We start from the raw sequence: 20,563 nt of genomic DNA, 5'->3' as shown, positions 1-20,563 counted from the left end.
TCAAAAAATACACTTTTTATGAGATATTTTAGTTGTTGTGTGCTTTTGTTTGCTTTGCTTGGCACAACACTGTTACCAGTACTCTGCAACCTGAAAAGTAGATTTTAGTCGCACTCAAACTGAATACTCAGGTAATCAATTTTGGGTAACACTTAACTTTTCAGATAATGATATTAAAAATAATATAACATAAATGTGACAATTAAATGCTCAGGCTAACAGAAGTACTGTTTACAGTTAGGTCCATATATATTTGGACACTGACACAAGTTTTGTTTTTCACCTGTTCAGTGAAACAGATTCCTGTTATAGTTATATAATAAACATGGACATAATGTATAGACTCTCAGCTTTCATTTGAGGGTATCTACATTCAACTTGAATGACGGATTTAGGAGTTTCAGCTCCTTAACACGTGCCGCACTCTTTTTAAAGAGACCAAGAGACCACCTGACTCATGGGCAGGTGTGGGCAATTACTCCTTTATGTCATTATCAATTAAGCAGATAAAAGCCCTGGAGTTAATTTGAAGTGTGGTGCTTGCATTTTTAATATTTTGCTGTGAACAGACAACATGCAGTCAAAGGAGCTCTTCATGCAGATGAAACAAGCCATCCTTAAACTGTGAAAACAGAAAAAAAAAATCCATCTACAATATTAGGTGTGGCAAAATCTGCAGTTTGAGAAAGAAAGAAAGCAGAAAGCAGTGGTAGACTCAGCAATGCAAAAAGACCTGGGCATCCACAGAAGACAACAGTGGTGGATGATCGCAGAATCATTTCCATAGTGATGAGAAACCCCTTCACAACAGCCAACCAAGTTAACAACACTCTCCAGGAGGTAGACGTATCCATATCCAAGTCTACCGTAAAGAGAAGACTGCATGAAAGTAAATACAAAGGGTTCAAGGTGCAAGCCATTCATAAGCCTAAAGAATAGAAAGGCTAGATTGGACTTTGCTAAAAACAAACAAACAAACAAACAAACAAACAAACAAAAAACCCCTGAAAAATCTTTTTTAAAAAGCCAGCACAGTTCTGGAAAAACATTTTGGACAGATGAAACCAAGATCAACCTCCACCAGAACGATGACAAGAAAAAAGTATGGAGAAGTCGTGGAACAGCTCATGATCCAAAGCATGCCACATCATCTGTAAAACACGGTGGAGGCAGTGCGATGGCTTGAGCATGCATGGCTGCAGGTGGCGCTGGGACACTAGTGTTTACTGATGATGTGACACAGGACAGAAGCAGCCGAGTGAACTCTGAGGTGTTCAGAGACATACTGTCTGCTCAAATGCAGTCAAACCGATTGGGCGGCGTTTCATAATACAGATGGACAACGACCCAAAACATGCAGCCGTAGAAACCAAGGAGTTTATTAAAGCAAAGAAGTTGAATATTATTGAACGGCCAAGTGAGTCACCTGATCTTAACCCAACTGAGCATGCATTTCACTTGTCGAAGACTAAACTTTGGACAGAAAGGCCCACAAACAAACAGCAACGGAAAGCTGCCGCAGTAGAGGCCTGTCAGAGTAATGAAAAGGAGCAAACTCAGCATCTGGTGATGTCCATGAGTTCAAGACTTCAGGCTGTCATTGCCAGCAAAGAGTTTTCAACCAAGTATTGGAGATGAACATTTTATTTTCACTCATTTGATTTGTCCAAATACTTTTGAGCCCTTGAAATGAAGGGATTGTGTCAAAAAATGCTGTAGTTGCTCACATTTTTATGCAATCTTTTTGTTTAATACACTGAGTTAAAGATGAGATTCTGCACATTTGTTTAATTTACAATTCAATGTGGTAATGTACAGAAACAAAATTATTATTGTATAGTGGGGGCTAAATATAGTTATATAAGTGAAAGAAAAGCTTTGAAAATCTCTTCTTTTTGGTAATATCAGTAATGATGTTGCATTGGTTACCATAGTTAATCTAGTCAGAAAAGACTGGAAAAGTATAGAATGTATCAAAGAGGGTTGGCTCTGTATTGTGGGACACAACTATAACTACATATCTGTTGTTGTTGTTTTTTTCTTTAAAATATGTAGTGCAATATTAAACGTCATTCCTGCTCTCAGTTTCATGTATACTTGAGGAAATTAAACCAAGATTCGTTAAAAGATCAACAGATCTGAGGTGCCGGTAGGTTTTTGACTTTATTTTGTACTTGGTGGGAAGAGAGTTTGTTTGAAATCTGAATATATTTGTCAGAAGTGTGCTAACATGTTATTGTTCTGCAAATTTTGTGAAACAGATAAATAGATCTTGGAACTTTTGTGTGACAAAGAAACCCCCGAGGGATAGATGAAACAGAAAACCAGCGAGAAGAAAAAGCCAAATACCAAAAAGATCTTTCTTTTCTAACTTTCTGTATCTCAGCTTCTCCATGTTTCTTACTTCTAACTCTTTCTTTGATCCCATGTCTTTTGAGTAGACACACACACACAATGCACGGGTCCAGTGTGTATTGCGTGTGCGTGAGCGAGTGCCGTGCATGCCTGCTCTGTAAGGCCAGTTGAACAACAAGATATCCCCCAGGAATCTCCAAATATGGCATCATGAATTTTTCAACACCGACATTCGCCATCTGCACCTCGACCAACACACACATGCACAAGCGTGCACACACGAGCACACACATCCCGATCCAGCATTCCTCGCACGCATACGTGCATCTGCTCTCTTTCAGTCCATCTCACCTCTCTCTCTTCCTCTGTGTGTTTTTGAACACTCTGCATCTGGTCGGAAGAACCCCTGCCAGTACATTTCACACTTACATAATGTATCCTACTGTCAGAATCTTTAAGAAGAGACGGAGAGAGGTGAGAGAGGAAGGAACAAAAAGAAGGAAAGAGAACAGAGCAACGGGGAGAGGTATTGATATTCCTGTTTGATTAGTATTATCGATAATGCAACAAACCATTTTTCCAGTCCAATGAGGCACGATGCAGAATTCGAGGCAGAGCTGAGAGTTGGACGAGGGAAAGCTTTGATATGCAGGATGTATTTGGAGCAGCATGCCGAGATGGAAAACAAAACACAGCGATTGTGTTGTACTGCTGGATAAATGACCAACTATCACAAAGTAAAGAGCTGCATGACTTTATTTTCCTGGTGTCAGTGGAAATGATCAAGAAAAGAAAAATGCAGAGGCACAAATGAAATACGTTCTGCTGGAAGCGTTAGCTCGGCGGGGAACTGTTTTTGTGTCCTTGACTTTGAAATGACATACGTGCCTTTATTAAACCTTTTTTTTTTTAAGTTAATCTATTATGTGTGTTTGTTCAAGTGTTTGTTTCAGACTGTGCAAGTGTATATAATCAGTCTACATTCAAGCTAGCACCTCTGTGAAGCCGTACTTTGGCTCAGCTGTGAATGTCGTCGGCATGCTAACATGGTGATGGTGTTGAAATGGTTCCAATGCTGCGTTTGATATATTAAAAGCCCCATTAGCTAATCGCCACAAAACATAAAGGCAACAGGAATGCTATTTGTTTGGAGAGTAACCATTAAAAAAAAAACCTAAAAAACGAAGTACTGAATGAATTAAAGCTGTAACGGGAACTTGAGAGCTCATTTCATGGCTATCCACCAAATAGCTGTGAATATGTAGAGCAGTTTCTCTCCAAACCACAAATGTCAGCTCTTGACGAGAAGTCAAGGGATCACCACAGGCGGAGGGCTTCATCTCTGGGGACCTCAAGTATGAAAATTCAGTGACGATCCACCCACAGCGGCTTTTTCAGTCTGGACGAAACTGGCTGAGAGAGCTGACAGAGCAGTGCTGCCATCCATAGAGCCACGCTGCCAGCTTGGCTAAAAAAGTAAGAGTAAATATTGCTATATGCATTCAGGAGAGACACAAGCAGGTCTGAGTGCGAGATGATGACAATAATGGTGGAAGGGGAGAAGGTATTTTGTTTGCTGGAGTCTGCCTCAGTCCAAATTAGTCACAGAATTGGCTCACGCAAAGCAGTCTGATCCCAGGACAGTCTACTACAGCCTGGAGGGTGTGAACACGCATGCCACACATGCACACACACAAACTGAGTTGTGCAAACACATCTGCATAGGTAACAGCTCTCGTAGCACAAACACAAGCGTTCTCACCGGGTGTCCAGTTTGTAGTCCACGTGTTTCTGAACAATCAAACATTTTTTGTAATTTTTCCTCTGTGCATCACCACAGACAAAATCCTCTGAATGCTTTGCCTTGTTTCCTGTGAATGAAGCGAGGACTTTCAGCTTTAATTCAAGTGATTTAACAAAAAAAATTAGTATTCACTTTTTACAGGAACCATTTTCTACACAGTCCCCCATTTTTCAGATGCTCATGGGTAACTGGAAAAACTAATATGATTATGATGATATAAGGGTGTTTTGTAAAGATTAGACGAAAATCATTTGAAGTCTCAAACCCACAAACATCACTAGATGTTTGTGGGTTTGAGACCACAATGTATGTGGTTACAATGTAGCTGCCATCACCAGTGTGTGAATGTGTGTGTGAATGGGTGGATGACTGGATATGTAAAGCGCTTTGGGGTCCTTAGGGACTAGTAGAGCGCTATACAAATACAGGCCATTTACCATTTAGATCCTCTGCTGGGCCACCTTCAGTTGCTGCTTATTTGTGGGTCTTTCTGCTTCGGTTTTATCTTCAGTAACTGAACATCTGCTGGTTCAGGTGACCGACTTTGCCACTGAAGAATATCCCGTTTCTTTACCTTGAGAAACTCTGGAGTTGCTTTTGCACTGTGAGCGAATGAGCAGCGATTATAGACCTGCTCGCTTCAGAATTCATCCTGCAGTCACGTCATTAGAAAACACTGGTGAACAGATTTTACTGGCAGCTTTAAGTGCACACACTGTAACACTGGCTCCACTGTGTTTGACAGATGATGTCGTATGCTTCAGATCGTCTTGGTTTCATCTGCCCAAAGTTTCCAAAACTGTTCCAGCTGTTTATTGGCAAAGTTTAATCTGACCTTCCTGATCTTGAGTCTAACTCTCTGTATTTACAGTAATGAAGGTGTCCCTACCTGTCCGAGAGTGTTCCTGACCAGGCTGGATGGTGTGAACTGGCCTCCCCAGTTGAACTGACTTCACTTGGGGTCTCACATTCAACATGACAAGGAAAAGCTATAGAATACTAATAGAATACTAATTCAAAACTTTGAACCAATTCAAAATCTTTTATTTGCATCATTTGTCTTGAAATAATAAGAGTATCTGCCTCACCTGGCCATGAAGCTGACTATTAGTCCACTGTCCAATTAGATTTGAGATACTGATAATGTTAAAAATGTTAAAAGCCCTTTCACTAGCTGGGTCCACGTCCTCATTTTAGGTTTTACAGCTTTCAGTAGGTAAAAGTGAATGCTTTGACATGAATTGAGCTGCAGTTTGGGGAGTGGAGATGGCTCCTGGGCCTGGCAGATCCCCATGCACTAAATAGAAATGAAGAAGCTAAAGAATTGAGAACGAAGAGGGAGGCAGGGTGGGGAACGTAAATGAGAATGAACAGCTGGCAGAACTGGGGGAACCTATATAGATGACAACCGGAATGAGCGTGTTTGGAGGCATGGTCCTGCTCCTGAAATCCCGATAGATAATCTCCAATAAATTAAAGCTGAAAGTATGTGTACAGTATGCACATGCATACATACCAGTTATGCATACTATATCATCATATTTTGGGAAAAAACATGCTGCAAACACATTACAGCTTATCAGATGTGGAGATAGCTGATACAAACCTTTTACTACACTTATTGCATCCACCTGTGGTGAGTGTGCGTCAGTGGCCTGACGTGACCAATCACACACACGAACAATATAGAAACAGGTCGTAGAAATGTCATGACTCCCCCTTCTTCTGAGATGCACAGGTGGAAAGCACGGAGTCCCCTCTCCTTTTATGTCCTTTCACGTCCCCAGATGCTGATCCCCATCGTCTGGATATTTGCCGCGTTTCCTGCTGAGCTGACCTTCAGGTGAACAGTCCATTAAGAGACATAAGGACTTCTGAGTAAATGAAAAATTAACCAGACAAACTAAGGATAGCATTAAGTGTTGTTTGGAGGAACTGCATTGTATTGTACCACTGACCTCTAAGGCCTGTTGCATTCACTGTAGGACCACACCCAGTTTTACTGCTACGTGTTGGTGATGATCAGCTGAAGTCACCACAAGATTATCTCCTGGCTGCATCTTTTTTTTTTTTCCCTTTCTGTTTTTGAAGCAAACTTGTCACAGTAAGATTTCCTGAACCAGACAAGTTTAATGTTCCTGGGGAATTATGCCGAAGTTTGAGAACTTTGAACCTCTGAATTCAATACCAGTGTGCAGTGCAGGGTACAGGAAGCGGTGCATCCAGCTTTCATGCAAAAAAAACCAAAGTTTGCCTCCTGTTACAGGCAGGCAAAACGTTTGATCTGAACATCCGTGTACTGGAGATATTATTAGAGAAAGACACAGCACTCAAGGAATTCTGCAACATCAAAGATGATGGTAGAAATAATCTGATCTGACTGCCGATTCCATACACGCTGTCTTCATGCCTAGCTGACTATTGAATTTGAAGCTAATTTAGACAGTTCTTCAAAACAACTTCCTAAAAAAGTGGGCAAAGTGGTTTTGTTTCATTTAAGATCTAATGTGCCGGAATGCAAATCTTGCCCCATAGAGATGCACACATGCACATCACACAGAAGTGACACAGTTCTTTCCTGCAGCAAGGAGCAGGAAATAAGTTGGACGAAGATAATTATGGCACAGAGTGTTGCTGCACATATTCCACACAACCAGCCAGGAAGTCACACTGATCTTGCAGAAACATACACAGTCACACCCAAACACGTCAATACACGCACAAGCACGCACTCACACACATGCACAGATCCTTTCACAGTATAGCCCAATGTTTGCACTACCAGGTCAGGAGATCACATGTGTTTGCAGGCACTCAGGGGCCTGTAACCCACCGCAGGTATATGTACATGGCAGTTTTATTCGCACTGTGTGTCTGTGTGTGTGTGTGTAGGGGTCTGCTAGTAACGCATGTCGGCACATTCCCCTGTTTGTGTGTGCCAGTGTGTGAATAGGCGTCTATTTATCCGGCATCAACCACACCAGAGCTTCTCCAGACTCCCACATCACAGGGATAGGGTTTCTCCTTGTGCCGTTTCCTATTACTGAATAGATTAGTCAGTGCAGATCTGCAGATCGCTTCCCTGACTGACAGCTGTGTGTGTGTGTATGAAATCATTTAAACAAAACAGAAAACATCAGAATTGAATAGAAGATTCGAAGAAACGAACTCTAAGTCAATCAGTTAACTTTTTTTTTTTTTACCGCTGCGTCTCATAGTTGACATCAGCAAGTAAAGTCTACTTACTCCTGATCTTGATCCTCCACCATGTCCTTGGCAACAATTAGGTTCAGTCTGCAACTGAAACATCTGATAGACCCGACCCGAATACCTTGAAGTTTGATTAGAAAAACAGTAAAGTTTCACAGTCATAAAAGCAGAATAAGGACCAGCAAAAAAAGCAAAGAAATGAATTAAATAGAACGCACTTTAAATCTTACTAAAACTAACTAATATTACTAAAACTACTGAAAAGATACATGCACAAGCTTTTTAAATGAGGCTCTGCAGCCACAGTTCGAAGTTTTTCTTCTTCCTCTTCGCCTCCTGCCTGACACCTCCAACTTTGTCCAGTATTTGTGAGTTTGATAAATCAGTAATTCTAAAATGGACATCGGTGTGGACGTCTTTGTATATGTTTATATGCGCCTTTAAACCCTGAATCGAATAGAAGACTGATGGACAACAAAAGAACTTTCATCAAAGCTACAAAGGAGTTTGATTTCCATTTCACTTCTAATAATCTGAAACAGCAATGATAAATGTCATGGTTATGGTGCTTGACATTTCTAAAGAGCAAGCGATTGTTTCCAGACAAACAATGTGGGTATAAACCTACTGCAGAAGACGCAGAGATGCCAGTTGCTCTATTGACGTCCTACAGCAGGTGACGCAGCCACACGTGCGCTCCGAGCCAAAGACAAGGATTCGCATTCAAAGAAAATGTACTGCGGTGTGGAGTGCACTTCCCTCTAAACATCACTGTCTTTGGTGACCTCTTGGTTCTCCAGCATCCGTGTTCCCTTTAATGAGTAGGTACAGACAGACCCTTTTACTGCATTTCACTGCCACACATTGACAGTTTCCTCTGTAGCCTGTCCATAAAGCTTTATGCAGCCTTCCACACACCTAAAGACAAGACAGCGAGTACAATGGCACTCAGCAGCTTTTTATTTTTACCCTGCAGTGCAGAGTTGTAAAATGTGGTCCGTGAAGGGAGTCATCATGCCGGAGCGTGTTTTGTTGAGACACACCAAATTTGCACAGTATCGCTCTGGAGGTGCACGCAAGAGCTCAGTGTGTGTATGTGTGTGTGTCTGCACGCATGCACTGCATACAACGACGTATAGAACGTGCCACAAACAGCAGTAACTACGGAACTAGAAAATCATGTGTGTGTGTGTGAGTTTATACACTATGTGTGTGCGAGTTGCATCTTTAAAGATATAGAAATTATTTTACACAAAAAGCAAGACAGAAAGAGCTGGGAAAACACATCGGGCATGAAAGCCAGACGCTGCAGGTTGTTTGTCATATCCGACTCGTTTTATGTGTTTAGGTTAGGGTTGTTCCACATGAATGTTTACTTATTTTAATTTTTAAGTGTTTGAAGTGGAATAAAGGAGCAAGAAAAAAAGGCTTTAATTTCGTGCTGGACTTAACTGCATGTGTGTGTGTGTGTGTGTGTGTACAGTATCCTGTGTGAGAGACCGTGTGTGTGTGCAGTAGAAATAGCGGGATTGAAATTAACGGCAGAATTTACTGAGCATTTATGTAGCGTGACTGACAGGGTGCGTGTGTGTTTGTGCGCGCGCGCAGAATAATTGGAACTTCAATGCCCACAATCCCCACAGACTCGTCGGCTACCCCCCTCCCCGCCGCCGCCGCCGCCACCACCGCCCACACCCATTCAATGGCCAAGCTGCACCACGATTGGCCCGCTCTCCTCATGACATCAGGACCCAACGTGGGGTTCCCTGAAGGCAATTGGTTAAAACAGGGAGACCCTCCCTCCAATCAGAACGCGGAGAGAGCCCCCAGTCAGAGCTGAGCTTTTAAGGTGGAACCGAAGTGTTGGGGTGTGAGGGATGTGGGGGGCGGTCCTTTTCTACTGTCTAAATTGAGATGTGTTAGCATAAAACTCGAGTTTCCCTCACCTTTACGGCGTGTTGTTACCTAACTAATAGGTGATCTTATTTGAATGTAAGTGTATTCAGTGTATTCAGCCACTGGACATTTTTAGTTCAGGCGTCGTGTAAAAATGCCGCCACTGCTAATTTGTCGATATTTTAACTGTCATTAGGTACCATAGTTAAGTTTTGGTTGCTAACTCTATGACAGGTTTTTGTCTCATTGTGTAGTGTTAGGTTGTAGTACTGGTTATTTTCCATTATAGACCATGAGAGGACCATGTTTATCCCATGATAAACATGAGCCTGATCTCGCTCTGCTAGAAATGATTACCACACATATAAACAGTGTATAAATCATCTGTTGCTGCTATTTAGGGCTTTGGAAGCTGAGATCATAGTGTCATTGTTGTATCTCATCATGTGACTTTTTGCATCAGTCTGAAGGCGCTGACTCAAAGGCAAAGGTCAGTCAGAACACACTCCTACGCATGCGTTTGATATCCATAGAGAAACTGTGGGTTGTCCAGGGTTTCACCAGTCCAGCATTTCAAATTGGCAAAAGTATTTCTTTCTTGTGATTTTCTGTGTTAGAAGACATTCAGTTAAGGCTCTAACATGAGATGAGTAGGCTCTCTGTGTATCCCAGATAATATCAGTTGTTGTACACTAACAGATTATGCCTCTATGAATGTCACTGATGGACCTGCTGGACTTGGTACTGTGATGTGACTTGGTCCTTTTGGGCTAGTGCACCCTCATAAACCAGTTTAGCCCATATAGCGTTGCGTTAAAATCAGGTCGGCACTATAAATGCTTTGAACCGATCTGTACTGATGTCTGCATCTGTCTGTGTGTTTGCATGCTTAGCTATCTGTCTCTCTTAAACCCAATGTGAGGAGTCGGGGGAGTAATTACCTGCATAATCCATTCTAGAAAATTAGATAATGCTGATTAGTACAATGGGCTACATGGGGAATAGTGGTGGGCATCACTGAATGACAGTATGTGTGTGTCTGTGTGAAAGAGAACGCTAAGAAAAAAGCTATTTAGAAAGAGGAGAGAGGGAAATCAGAGGGAAAAATGTGTTTCCTCACTAAATGATAGCTTAAGCAGACTTAAAAGTTTTTTTATTTTGTTTTGTGCTTCCCTCTCTCAGAAGTTTCCTCAGGTGACCTGTCCACCTCTAGTCCTGCTCGGATTAATTGTTTGGATGTGAATAATCCGGATGCGTAGATTTGATGAAGAAGGTGATGCGCTTCTTTCTTAACCTTTGGGCTGCTGTTGCTTGATTGCACTCATGATTTCCATTATGTCTCAAACTCTGCTCGATGCTTCAAGTGTAAATTTATGGAGAATGAACTGAGAGAGTAAGGACAATTTCAAACACTGAAAATATAAGAGCTTCTGCAAGTTCTCTGTCCATTCATCCATTTTCTTAACCAGTTATTCAATTCAGGGTTGTGAAGGTGTGGAGCCTATCCAGACTTTTAAAAGACAAGAGGCAGGGCACACGCTGGACAAGTCGCCACTTCATCACTGAGCTAACGCAGAGAGACGGACAACTGTTCACACTCACATTCACACTTATGGCCAATTTAGACAAGCAAGCTAACAGGCATGTCTTTGGGCTGTGGGAGGGAAAACATGCAAACTCCACACAGATCTTTGGTTCATGTTACAGCTTAAATTTTGTATTATTTCCCATTGGTTAGTTAGCTAAATAGTAAGCAGAAAGGGGTCACTTTCAGAGTAGAAGTCATCCAGTATTATAGTGGGTAGAAATGCTTTTTAAAAATCTGGGCTTTTATTTTGAAAGGCATATGTATTGCGATATAACAGACATGAGACCACTAACCATAAGACATTAACTTGTCGGCTATTTTGGACATGTGACAGTCATGGCGGGAGTCAGTCAGTCGCACAGGCCTAGAGACTGGTCGTGAGGGGAAAAAGGAGTATGGCTGCGAATGGTTGCTGGCAGTCACTGGAAAAATGGTTGGTAAAGCTCCAGTCACACAGGCCGGTTACACCCCCCCATTTTTCTCTAGTGATCCACCTGTTGCTCTAGAAGGGGAACAGATAGGCAAAAACCTCGTTGTTTGCTTGTATGCTAGTCACAGACTAGTCTGCAAACACTGTCCAGCTTTTCTCTGAGCTGTTAGCTGTAAAGAGCAACGCACAACAGAAATGGGGACTGTTTGCCTTGAAATTAAAAGTTGTGCTTTTTGATACATTGATAGTACATTTCATGGTACTTATGGAGTATATGCAGACAAACATGAAAAACTACAGGCAACCATGGCAATCACTAGCAGGATTTGAGTGCAGCACATTCTTTGCAACCACTTTTTCCAACTAAAGCCAGCAACCGCCAGGAACCACTGCTAACCAATCGGGGGAATAGACATTTACACCATTTAACCCTATAGAAATTAAAACAAATTTCATTAGAGTAATAAAGTGGCACTAGCGTTTCGAATAGCTAGCTAAACATAACAACAGTACTTAATCTACCCATGTTTTTTTTCCCTAACCCGTATTTGGGGGGCATCCTTGTGTTTTTGCCCCCGACCATTATTCTGTCCTTTAAATGACTGCTGGATAATATGTAGGAAACATATTTTATCACTTTTAAATTTAAAGAGTTGACATCAAATTATTTCCCTTTTTTTGGTGAAACAAAACACGAAGAGTTAAGATGAATGAAAGACAGAACATATGAAATGGATCCTATTTCTTCTTCTTTTGTTGATTTGAAATCAGTTACCTTCCAAAATGATCTGAAATCAATTCCAGTAAGACAGCTAACAACTGAAATAATTAATTTATCATAACAACAGATTGGTGTGTAACATCAAGGCTCATCACTCCCCACAAATATGCTTTATATTAAATTAGGGAGTGACGAGTACAATCCCCCTGGAGCTCAGAGGTGGATGCTGGGGGTGATGGAGGGGTTTTAAACAGCAGGCGGTGAAGTCAGATGGGCGTTTTGTTGGGCGAGACGGTAAATTTTGCAGCTTAAATAGATAAATATCCAAATTCGGATGGTGTGTTTGTAATATGACGTAAGGTGGCAGGGAAGTAAGTGTGCATGATGCATTGCAGCTTGCCTGAACTAGCTTGCAGGCTTCTCACCATTAATCAACAGATTGCAATTAACAGCAGAAATGTCTGGCCTCATCACCACCACAGCTGCCCGTCATAAATGTATAGTCTGCTGAAATTAACTGTAGAGCCTGTCTTAGTTTCAGTCAAATGACAAATCAAACATTTGAACAAATGTAGAACAATGCATTTCAGAGCGCACTGACAGCAGATTACTCCAGGATCTATAGTGTGTGGTAATAGGCTGTATTGGATAATAGGATGTCTGTATGTGGCCTTAATTGAAGCTCTGGAGCTGCCCTCTGGCTAACCCACTAGTTATCCAATGCAGTTTCTGTCTTACTGGAAACCCTCCACGGATGCCAAGACCGACTGTCCGATTCTACAGCGCCGGATTAATGGCTGTTTGATCAAGTTCAAAGGCAGAGCTGCTCTGGATAAACTCATTATAAACTGCGCCAAAAGACGGCTTGGCCACACTGTCGTACTGTACGTGGAAAGGCTTTAAATACCAGGTCTTAGTTGGTCCAGGTCCATTCTGGGCAGTCCTGTAAATAACAGGTGCGCTGGAGCCAAGAGTCAAAAGTAGGCAGGGAGACATTTTTATCTTGCTCTAGCTTGGATATTTCTGGTGCGTTACGCTGGTAATCCTCCAGTTACTCGACGTGTTGATTTAGATGGCGTCTTTGGCGGGAAGTGGACGTAACTGTAGCGTTCCTGCTCTGAAGTTTTGACAAATGTGGCCATAATTATCCATTTTAATTCAGAAGTCTCTGCAGGTGGCACGTCTAGTTGTTTATTCCAGCTGAGTGTTCTCGTTAAGGTGCAAGTTCTGACAAATAGTCTGTTTTTTAAACTAAATCTTAATGCCAACGTGTTTTTTTTAAATAATATACTGTGAGTTTCTGTTCACCTTAAGAAACCCATGGAGAAACAATAGATCAGAATTCAGAACCACCAAAAACAGTTCTGAGCAGATTATTTTTAAAAAGGGGCGTATGTGTTGTGTTTAGAGTTTTAGGCCCGTTGTAGAACATGATAAGGCTCTTGCTGTCTGCACCTTTAGTGTGGTAGCCCTGGAAAACTTTATCATTATGAAGTGTACGCCAAGCCCTGTGAATAGCCTCGAACTATGCGCATCAAGTGGCACCCTTCTTCCAGGTGAACCAGAAAGCAATATGAGACACCTCACTGGGTTGTATCCTTGTATCCCAGCCCGTGCTTTCATATTTAATCATTACTGCAAACACGCTCAGAGCCTTTAGACATAAACGTGATAACTTTACCGTTACAGTGCGTACTTCCGTGGCACTCTTCTGTGTTAGAGAGGCTGTAGGGGCAAATATATGCGGTCTGAACTCCTGGATGCAGTGCTTCTCAGGCCTTTGAGGTGTGAGGAGTCACATTGGTAGCAATCTTCAGCGCCGCCTGAGTGTGTTTACACCTGGATTTGTGCGCGAATAGGTGTGATTGGATTGCTGTCGCATCGTCCATGCCGCATTTTAATGCGAGGTGCAAACTGCCTAATAAACTTATCACTGTAATTGTTGTGTGTGGTTGGTGCTGCACATCGAGTTTGTCCGCATAGCTGTCGAGCGTTTTGTGTGTTTGAATCTCGATTCATATCAGTTTGAGCCCGACTCTTTGTGCATGACTGATTGCTTTGTGTGTCTGACCACAATTGAAAAGAGATCCATCTCTCGCCTCTCTCTCTTGCTGCCCCTCTGTGTGCGACTGGGTGTCTCTATCTACTCAGTTCCACCTTAAGAGGAGCTTTAGCAGGCTGTCGTGTTTGTGTTGAAGCCAACAGGCACAATATATTACAGTCTAGGGCTTGCTGCTGAAAAGCCCGCTGGATCCTCCACTGACCTGCTGTTCTTTCCTGCTTTCCTCTTGCATTTTTTTTCCACATTTAGATTAAAAACAAAGCTCTCACTCTCTCTCTCACACACACTCTCACTCCCGTCCCCTCCTCCTTCTCCTCCTCCTCCTTTTTCTTCTTCTTCTTCTTCTTCTTCTTCTTCTTATCCTCCTTCTTTTCTGCGGCAGCAGTCAAGGCAGAGGCTTCAGTGTGTCACAGAGAGGGCGAAGAGGAGGAAAAAGCAGAGAAGAAGACTATTTGATCGAGCTGAGTGTTTGTTTACGTTTGTGTGTTTCGCCATTGGACGGCTGGGTGAAGGGGCAGGAGGAGAAGAGGGGCGAAGAGTAGGAGAAGTGGAAGAGGGGAGCTTGTCTGGATGAAATTCTCTGTGTCATGTCACTACGTGTGGACCCTGACTGATCACAGGGTGAGGAGAAGGCTGAGAGACGCTAAGGAGGAGAAACTGAGACTTTCACTGTGGAAAGGACAAGAGAGGAGGAGGAGGTAAAGTCCGCTGCTCCGTTTTGTCATGATATTATCGGATGAAGGAATTGACAGACTTCTTCTTCAGTTGTGCGTCAAGAGGAATATGCAGTAAAAGATAAATATATATATACATATATAGGGAGAGAGCGCGCGAGAAAAAGCAAAGAAGAACAGAAGAGTAAAGACTGCTGCGTTCAACCCTGCCAAGGAGCAGGAACTGGACTTATTGACTGGTGAGAGTGTGCGGGGGTTTGTGTGTGCGTGTGTGTGGCTGTGTAACCGGTGGAGGGCAGAGGAGTGGAGGGCCAGGGGACTAACCTGGCCATCAAACGGACTGGCAGCCTCTCCTCTCCTGGGATCATGTACCCTCAGGGCAGGCATCCGGTATGTACCTCCTTATGTCTTTTTTACCTGTCTGTCTCTGTCTCCCTTTTTATGTCTCCGATTGCATTGTCACTTTTTTTTTCTTCAGTATGTCTCTTATCTTGCGTCTTTCTGATTTCTTTTTTCTTTTTTTAATTTCCTGCTGGTCTTTCCTTACGTCCCTCCTCTTCTCAACTCTCACCTTGTTTATGTGTCTGTGTCCTTCTGTCTGTCTTTTTCTGTCCCTCCTCCTTAGTTTTACTGTAACATGAGGAGTGAGACGTGATGGGAGGGGAGGGGGATGTTTGGGCTAAGAGATTCCCTGTTATGCGCACACACACACACACACACACACACACACACACACACACACACACACACACACACCCACCTCTGTCATCTGCAACCAGGTGCCTTTGAGATCTTGTTGATAATTGGCAATGTAGGTGGCACATAACTGAATCTGCACCTTTCAGTGTGTGTGTGTGTGTGTGTGTGTGTGTGTGAGAATAGATCTGGCTGCATTAATGTGTGTGTGAAAGACCATCAGCTGTCTATTTGCTCATTTCTGTTGTTAAGCAAACACACACAGATGCCAGACACACACACACACACACACACACACACACACACACACACACACACACACACACACACACACACATAGACATAGGCCATTTAATTTATAGTTAAATTCTACTTAATTCATTTCCATTACAACTACGAAAGGTCGTGAGTGCACAAGTACTTCCCCTTAATACCTCTTTAAAATCCCTCCTTCAGTTTCACCCTCCACCACCAGTAAGAATTCGCCGTTAATTTACCTGCCGGGGTAAAATAAAGGTTAAATACGTAGACTAAAAAGCACAGAAGGATGAATGACAGCTTAGGCTCAGTTTGGCTTAGGCCATTCGTTTCACAAGGGCCCTGGTCTGGTTGCTATAATCAGATTTGGTTGTCAGTCTCTTTGTATCTGCTACAAATGGGTCAGTGGCCACTTTGCCTCACAGTCAGCCAGCAAGCCAACCACTCAGTCAGTCAGCCAGCCATCCAACCAGCCAGCCAGCTATCACACAGAATTATGAATGACAGTTCCACAAGAGGAAGGCATGAGGAATCAATTATACGTACAGAGAGAATGCTAATAAGGCAGCAGCGGGAAAAGAAGGGAGAAAAAGACGCTGGAAGAAACAGAGGAGTAAATACAAATGGAGAAAGTGAAAGATGTAAGAGCCAAGAAGGAGGAGGGGGGGCAAAAAAGGCTAGAAAGAATTCTTTAAAAAGGCACGGCTGGGGGTGGAAAGAGAAATGAAAATGAATGAGAGATGCGAAAGAAGAATAGAGCGCGAACATTCCTCTGTTCTCTCCTTTAGAGACGAATCAGAAAGCTTCCTGCTGCGATGCTCTGCCTTTCTGATAAAGTTCAATGCCAGATTGAGCCAACTCCAACCGATCAATAGTCTCCATCTCGCTCTTTCTGTCTCTCTCCCGTCTTTCTCCTCCTCTCTCGCTTCTTCCTCTGCGGCCCTCCTCTGCCAGAGGAACTTTATTTCTGGTGTTGCTGTGAAATGTGATCTGTGGAGAGGTGCGAGGGTGCAAAGAACGGTTACGTGTGTGCGCGCATGTGTGTGGTTGTCTGAGTTTTCATGCGCTTGTGTTTGTAGACACTGTGTGAGTGTGCTCATATGCATATACACATGTGCTCAGTTCAGACTTACTTATAATTTGTACTCTTAGCTTTTTAGCAGTCCGTCAGCTTTTCCACATGCAGGAATGTTAAATATTATTATTTTTCCCTGTTTTCATACTAGTTTGTTGTTTAGATACTTGAATTGTGCCTATGTGAATGGGAAAAGGTTGTAATAGGTATAAATATATACTCCCTTCAATAACATCAAGCAGGTTTCTAGGAATGAGCTTACATTTAAAAAGTGTGTTTCTAGTTTAGAGGCAGATTTCCCTTTTTTTCAGTCAAACATTAGTTTCCATTCATTTAAAAGAGGCTTGAAAGTTGCACGAGTCAGATCATCTCTGACAGTAATCGCTGTATTGCCTTAATTGTTTGTGGTAAAGAAACACTTCTGTGTTGCTGTCTTTTTACACGGATCCCCATCAAACATTCTCCTCAAAAACTAGTCGACTGCATCAAACAGCTGATGAGTGTCACTGGTAAATGCAATCAGAAGACAAACTGTAAGGAATGTGAAAGTAAAGTACGAGCTGTGTGTGTTTTTGATCACACCACAACAGTTTACGAAATCTGTGTGAAACCTGCGTCACCAAGAGCTGATAATGTAACTTTGAATGGTTTCATGTCACGACCAAGTTAGGTTATGAAGTATAACTTATTTGAAAGTTTGTCTGAAGATGTCTTAAATATACTTGATTTCTTCATCTAAAGTGGTGGTTAAGTCATGATTGATGATGTGATTTTTCCTCTTCAGTCTGACATGTCGGTTTAATTCCCAACAGGCTGCCTTGAATGTGACATGCTCCGACCCATGCCTATTTGGAAGTGATGTCTTCAGATTAATGGATAAAACGAGGATGCAAGGCTTGAACTGCATCATTACTGTTGTTGTCATTTTAATTGTTTTTGGAAAAGTCAGACTTTGTTCTGGTTCTCTGGTGGGAAAGGGTTAAAAACTGAGGGTTGATTTGCCAGGCGAGCAGAGCTGTAATTGGTTCCACTGGATTTTTGTGGCAAGCGTTATCAGAACTGTGTGTACAATTTTGTGTGTGTGTGTGTGTGTGTGTGTGTGTGTGTGTGTGTGTGTGAGAGAGAGAGAGAGAGGGGGGGGGGGGTTTGTGCGAGGTGTGTTTCTGTTTAATGTGTGTTTTGCAGCGCGTGTGCTTTTTCTTTTAGGTGTCTATTTCCTTTTAGTGCTTTGCGAGTGTGCGCATATTTGTATTAGCTGTGTGTGAGTGTGTGTCGCCTTGTTTGTTGACTTAGATGTGTGTTTCTCAGTGTGCATTTCTCCAGTGTAAGGTTCAGTGCTGTCTTACATGCGTTTGTGTGTAACCATATGCATGTGCTTGGCTGTAATGCTGTTAGTTTTTATTTATCAGTTAAATGCTCAAGAACCCCTCGTTCTTTCTGTTTATTTATTTTTATGGTTCACGTTTGTTTACTTGCTGCACATGGAATTTGGGACCAATCAGACAGCTCTATGCCAGTATTGCAGGGTGGATATGAACCCCCAAACTTTTGCATGTGTGTGTGCTTGATTTGGAAGTGGAAGTGCAAAAGGAGAGCCGTGGCGGTGTGTGTGGATGTGTGTGTATGTGCCAACAACAGTAACAATAAATATTGTCCCAGTTCGACCTCGACTGCTGCTGTGAATGTACAAGGCCTTGATTGGCTGCCACACCCCAGTGAGCCAGGGGGAGGGAAAGAAGGGGCGAAAGGGAGAGATTTCCAGTTTATTTTCACGGTTAACAGAGATGTCAGGGACTCCTAGCTTGTAGAGGGGATCATGATTAGACTCAAACTGAAATATACACGCGTACTTATCTTCTACGTCATTATATACAGTGTATTTCACAGCCACACAAACTCTCTGCACGTTTCTTTAAAGGTGCAGAATCTACACATTTTGGCTGTGTGTTCACCTTAAGCTGCTTCCCTGTGTGTGTGCTACAAATTCTTCCTTGGATCCCACATTTGCGAAGACTCTAGTGTGGAGGACAGAAGCATATGCAATTAGAAGAGAAAGAGCAAAGCATGGTCGAGCCAGGAAGAGAAAGGTGTTGAATTTTCCACAATTGTAATAATAAAAGGTTGCAAAAAAAATACTGGAGATATTTAACCACATCTATCATGATGTTACAGTTATTAAATTGTTCAATATTTGCCTTTCAATGAGTTTCCAGACAAGTAAAGGGGAAAGTGTTTGTTGCAGAACTTAAAATGTACAGTCATCTCTGTGCATGTATGAAATGAGCTTGCTTCTCCTGTGGCCATGAACAGACTGACAAACTAATTGCAATAGACGGCCACAGAAAGTACGTATGACTCAGTAATGAGGCGAGAGACGCCGAAGTGTTTCTGTGCAACTTAAACTCGTTTGATGAGTGTGTGTCAGACTAGTTGAGATGACTTCATTGCATTGGCAGTAATTAAGTAATTGTTAGTTTGTTCTGCAGACATACAAATATGCAGCGTTTGCTTTCACATGCACACACTGGCCCTGCCATTTCTTCTTCTTCTTTTTTGCCAGCTGTGTTGGGTAGTTTGTTTTTTTCCAAACATTTGTGGCTGTAATGACATCTACGTATGGTAAACAGCACAGAGGATTGCTGTAACCTCCCACAGATGACATTCTCGCCTCCTCCCGAGACATTGTCCTTGTGTTGTTTACATTTAATTTCATTCAGCATTTCAGAGGCAACCTTCTAAATGGCAAAAAGTCAAGCAACAACAATACAGCTGCAGTGAGACGACCCGCAGGATAAGCAAAAAGTCAAACAACTAACCAAGCAGCTACTCCTGATCAGCCATCAGCAGCCACCCAGATTAAGGCTCCTCTCTGATTAAAAACAGGCCTTTTTTCATCCTCAAATCCTGCGTTCTGTGTTCTTTTCTTTGCCATTAAAAGAAATGATCAGAGCGAGGCTTGGATCGAGTCCAGAGACTCATTTAGCTGACAATCTTTCCCTTATTTGTAATCCACCTCTGGCTTAACGGCTGACTGGTGAGCTGCAGCTTTAACTGGCTTGCTTTCTGACTGACTGGTAACTAGTGGACTGACGGGCTGATTCAATGTCTATTTCACTTTCGGGCTACTGGAACACTGACTGACATTGATTAGATCTTATTGATACAAGCAGTGCATTTGATTTAGCTTGCAGTTGTGTTTTGTTAAGTTTTTTTTAATTGATCCTCCTCTCGATTGCTGAAAAAATATTTTTTTTGTTCTTTATTAGCATCCACCCAGCTGGGTTATTATCTCAGAGTGAGCTGAAGCTTTACTACAATGAAATTGAAATAATTATTGTACCACGTCAGGGTTTTTCCTCGCTCAGAATGTGCCTCCGGGGAGCGACTGTGCACTTGAGCGCAATTGGTCTGTGTATAATTCTGGGACAAAGTCTTTGTTACCTGAGTTAACAGAAGTTTATAGAGTTTAAAAGAAATAAGCTTGACTATATCAAACTGTCCAAATTTTTAGTACTGATGATTTTTCATATGGAAGACCAAAATATCCCAGATAGATGAAAGGAATTTCAAGCTTGAAGAATGCAATTCTGATGCATTAGATGATTTTTGTGCCGGTTCTCAGCCGGAAACAGTCTTGATTCAAATTCTTACCGACTGTAGCTGTTTCTGAACCTCATGGAGGAGTATGTGAAAATCCAAATGTCCTACTCAGTCAGACCCCGGCATTAAACAGCCTAATCCAAAGGCTGTGTAATGACCAATTGCGCTGATTTGTGCCATTGTGAAAATGCTGC

The 20,563-nt window shown here is 42.3% G+C and overlaps 1 protein-coding gene across 5 annotated transcripts in view; it reads left to right on the top strand.

The window, feature by feature from the left end:
* Window positions 1–9,241: 9,241 nt before the first annotated feature.
* tle2b (TLE family member 2, transcriptional corepressor b) overlaps window positions 9,242–20,563 on the top strand; it is an 83,104-nt gene continuing 71,782 nt past the window's right edge. For 2 of the 5 annotated variants that reach the window (XM_082523505.1, XM_082523503.1), the window contains exon 1: window positions 14,190–15,130. In XM_082523505.1, the coding sequence (XP_082379631.1) occupies window positions 15,107–15,130 (24 nt within the window). In that variant the 5' untranslated portion in view covers window positions 14,190–15,106. Of the gene's footprint in view, window positions 9,362–14,188; window positions 15,131–20,563 lie in introns of those variants that run through there. The other 3 variants (XM_082523504.1, XM_082523507.1, XM_082523506.1) reach the window with 3 other exon arrangements.

The sequence above is a fragment of the Aulonocara stuartgranti genome (assembly GCF_965226115.1).
Source record: "Aulonocara stuartgranti genome assembly, chromosome: 23".
Lineage (NCBI taxonomy): Eukaryota > Metazoa > Chordata > Actinopteri > Cichliformes > Cichlidae > Aulonocara > Aulonocara stuartgranti.
This window is presented reverse-complemented; position numbering and strand designations above follow the sequence as displayed.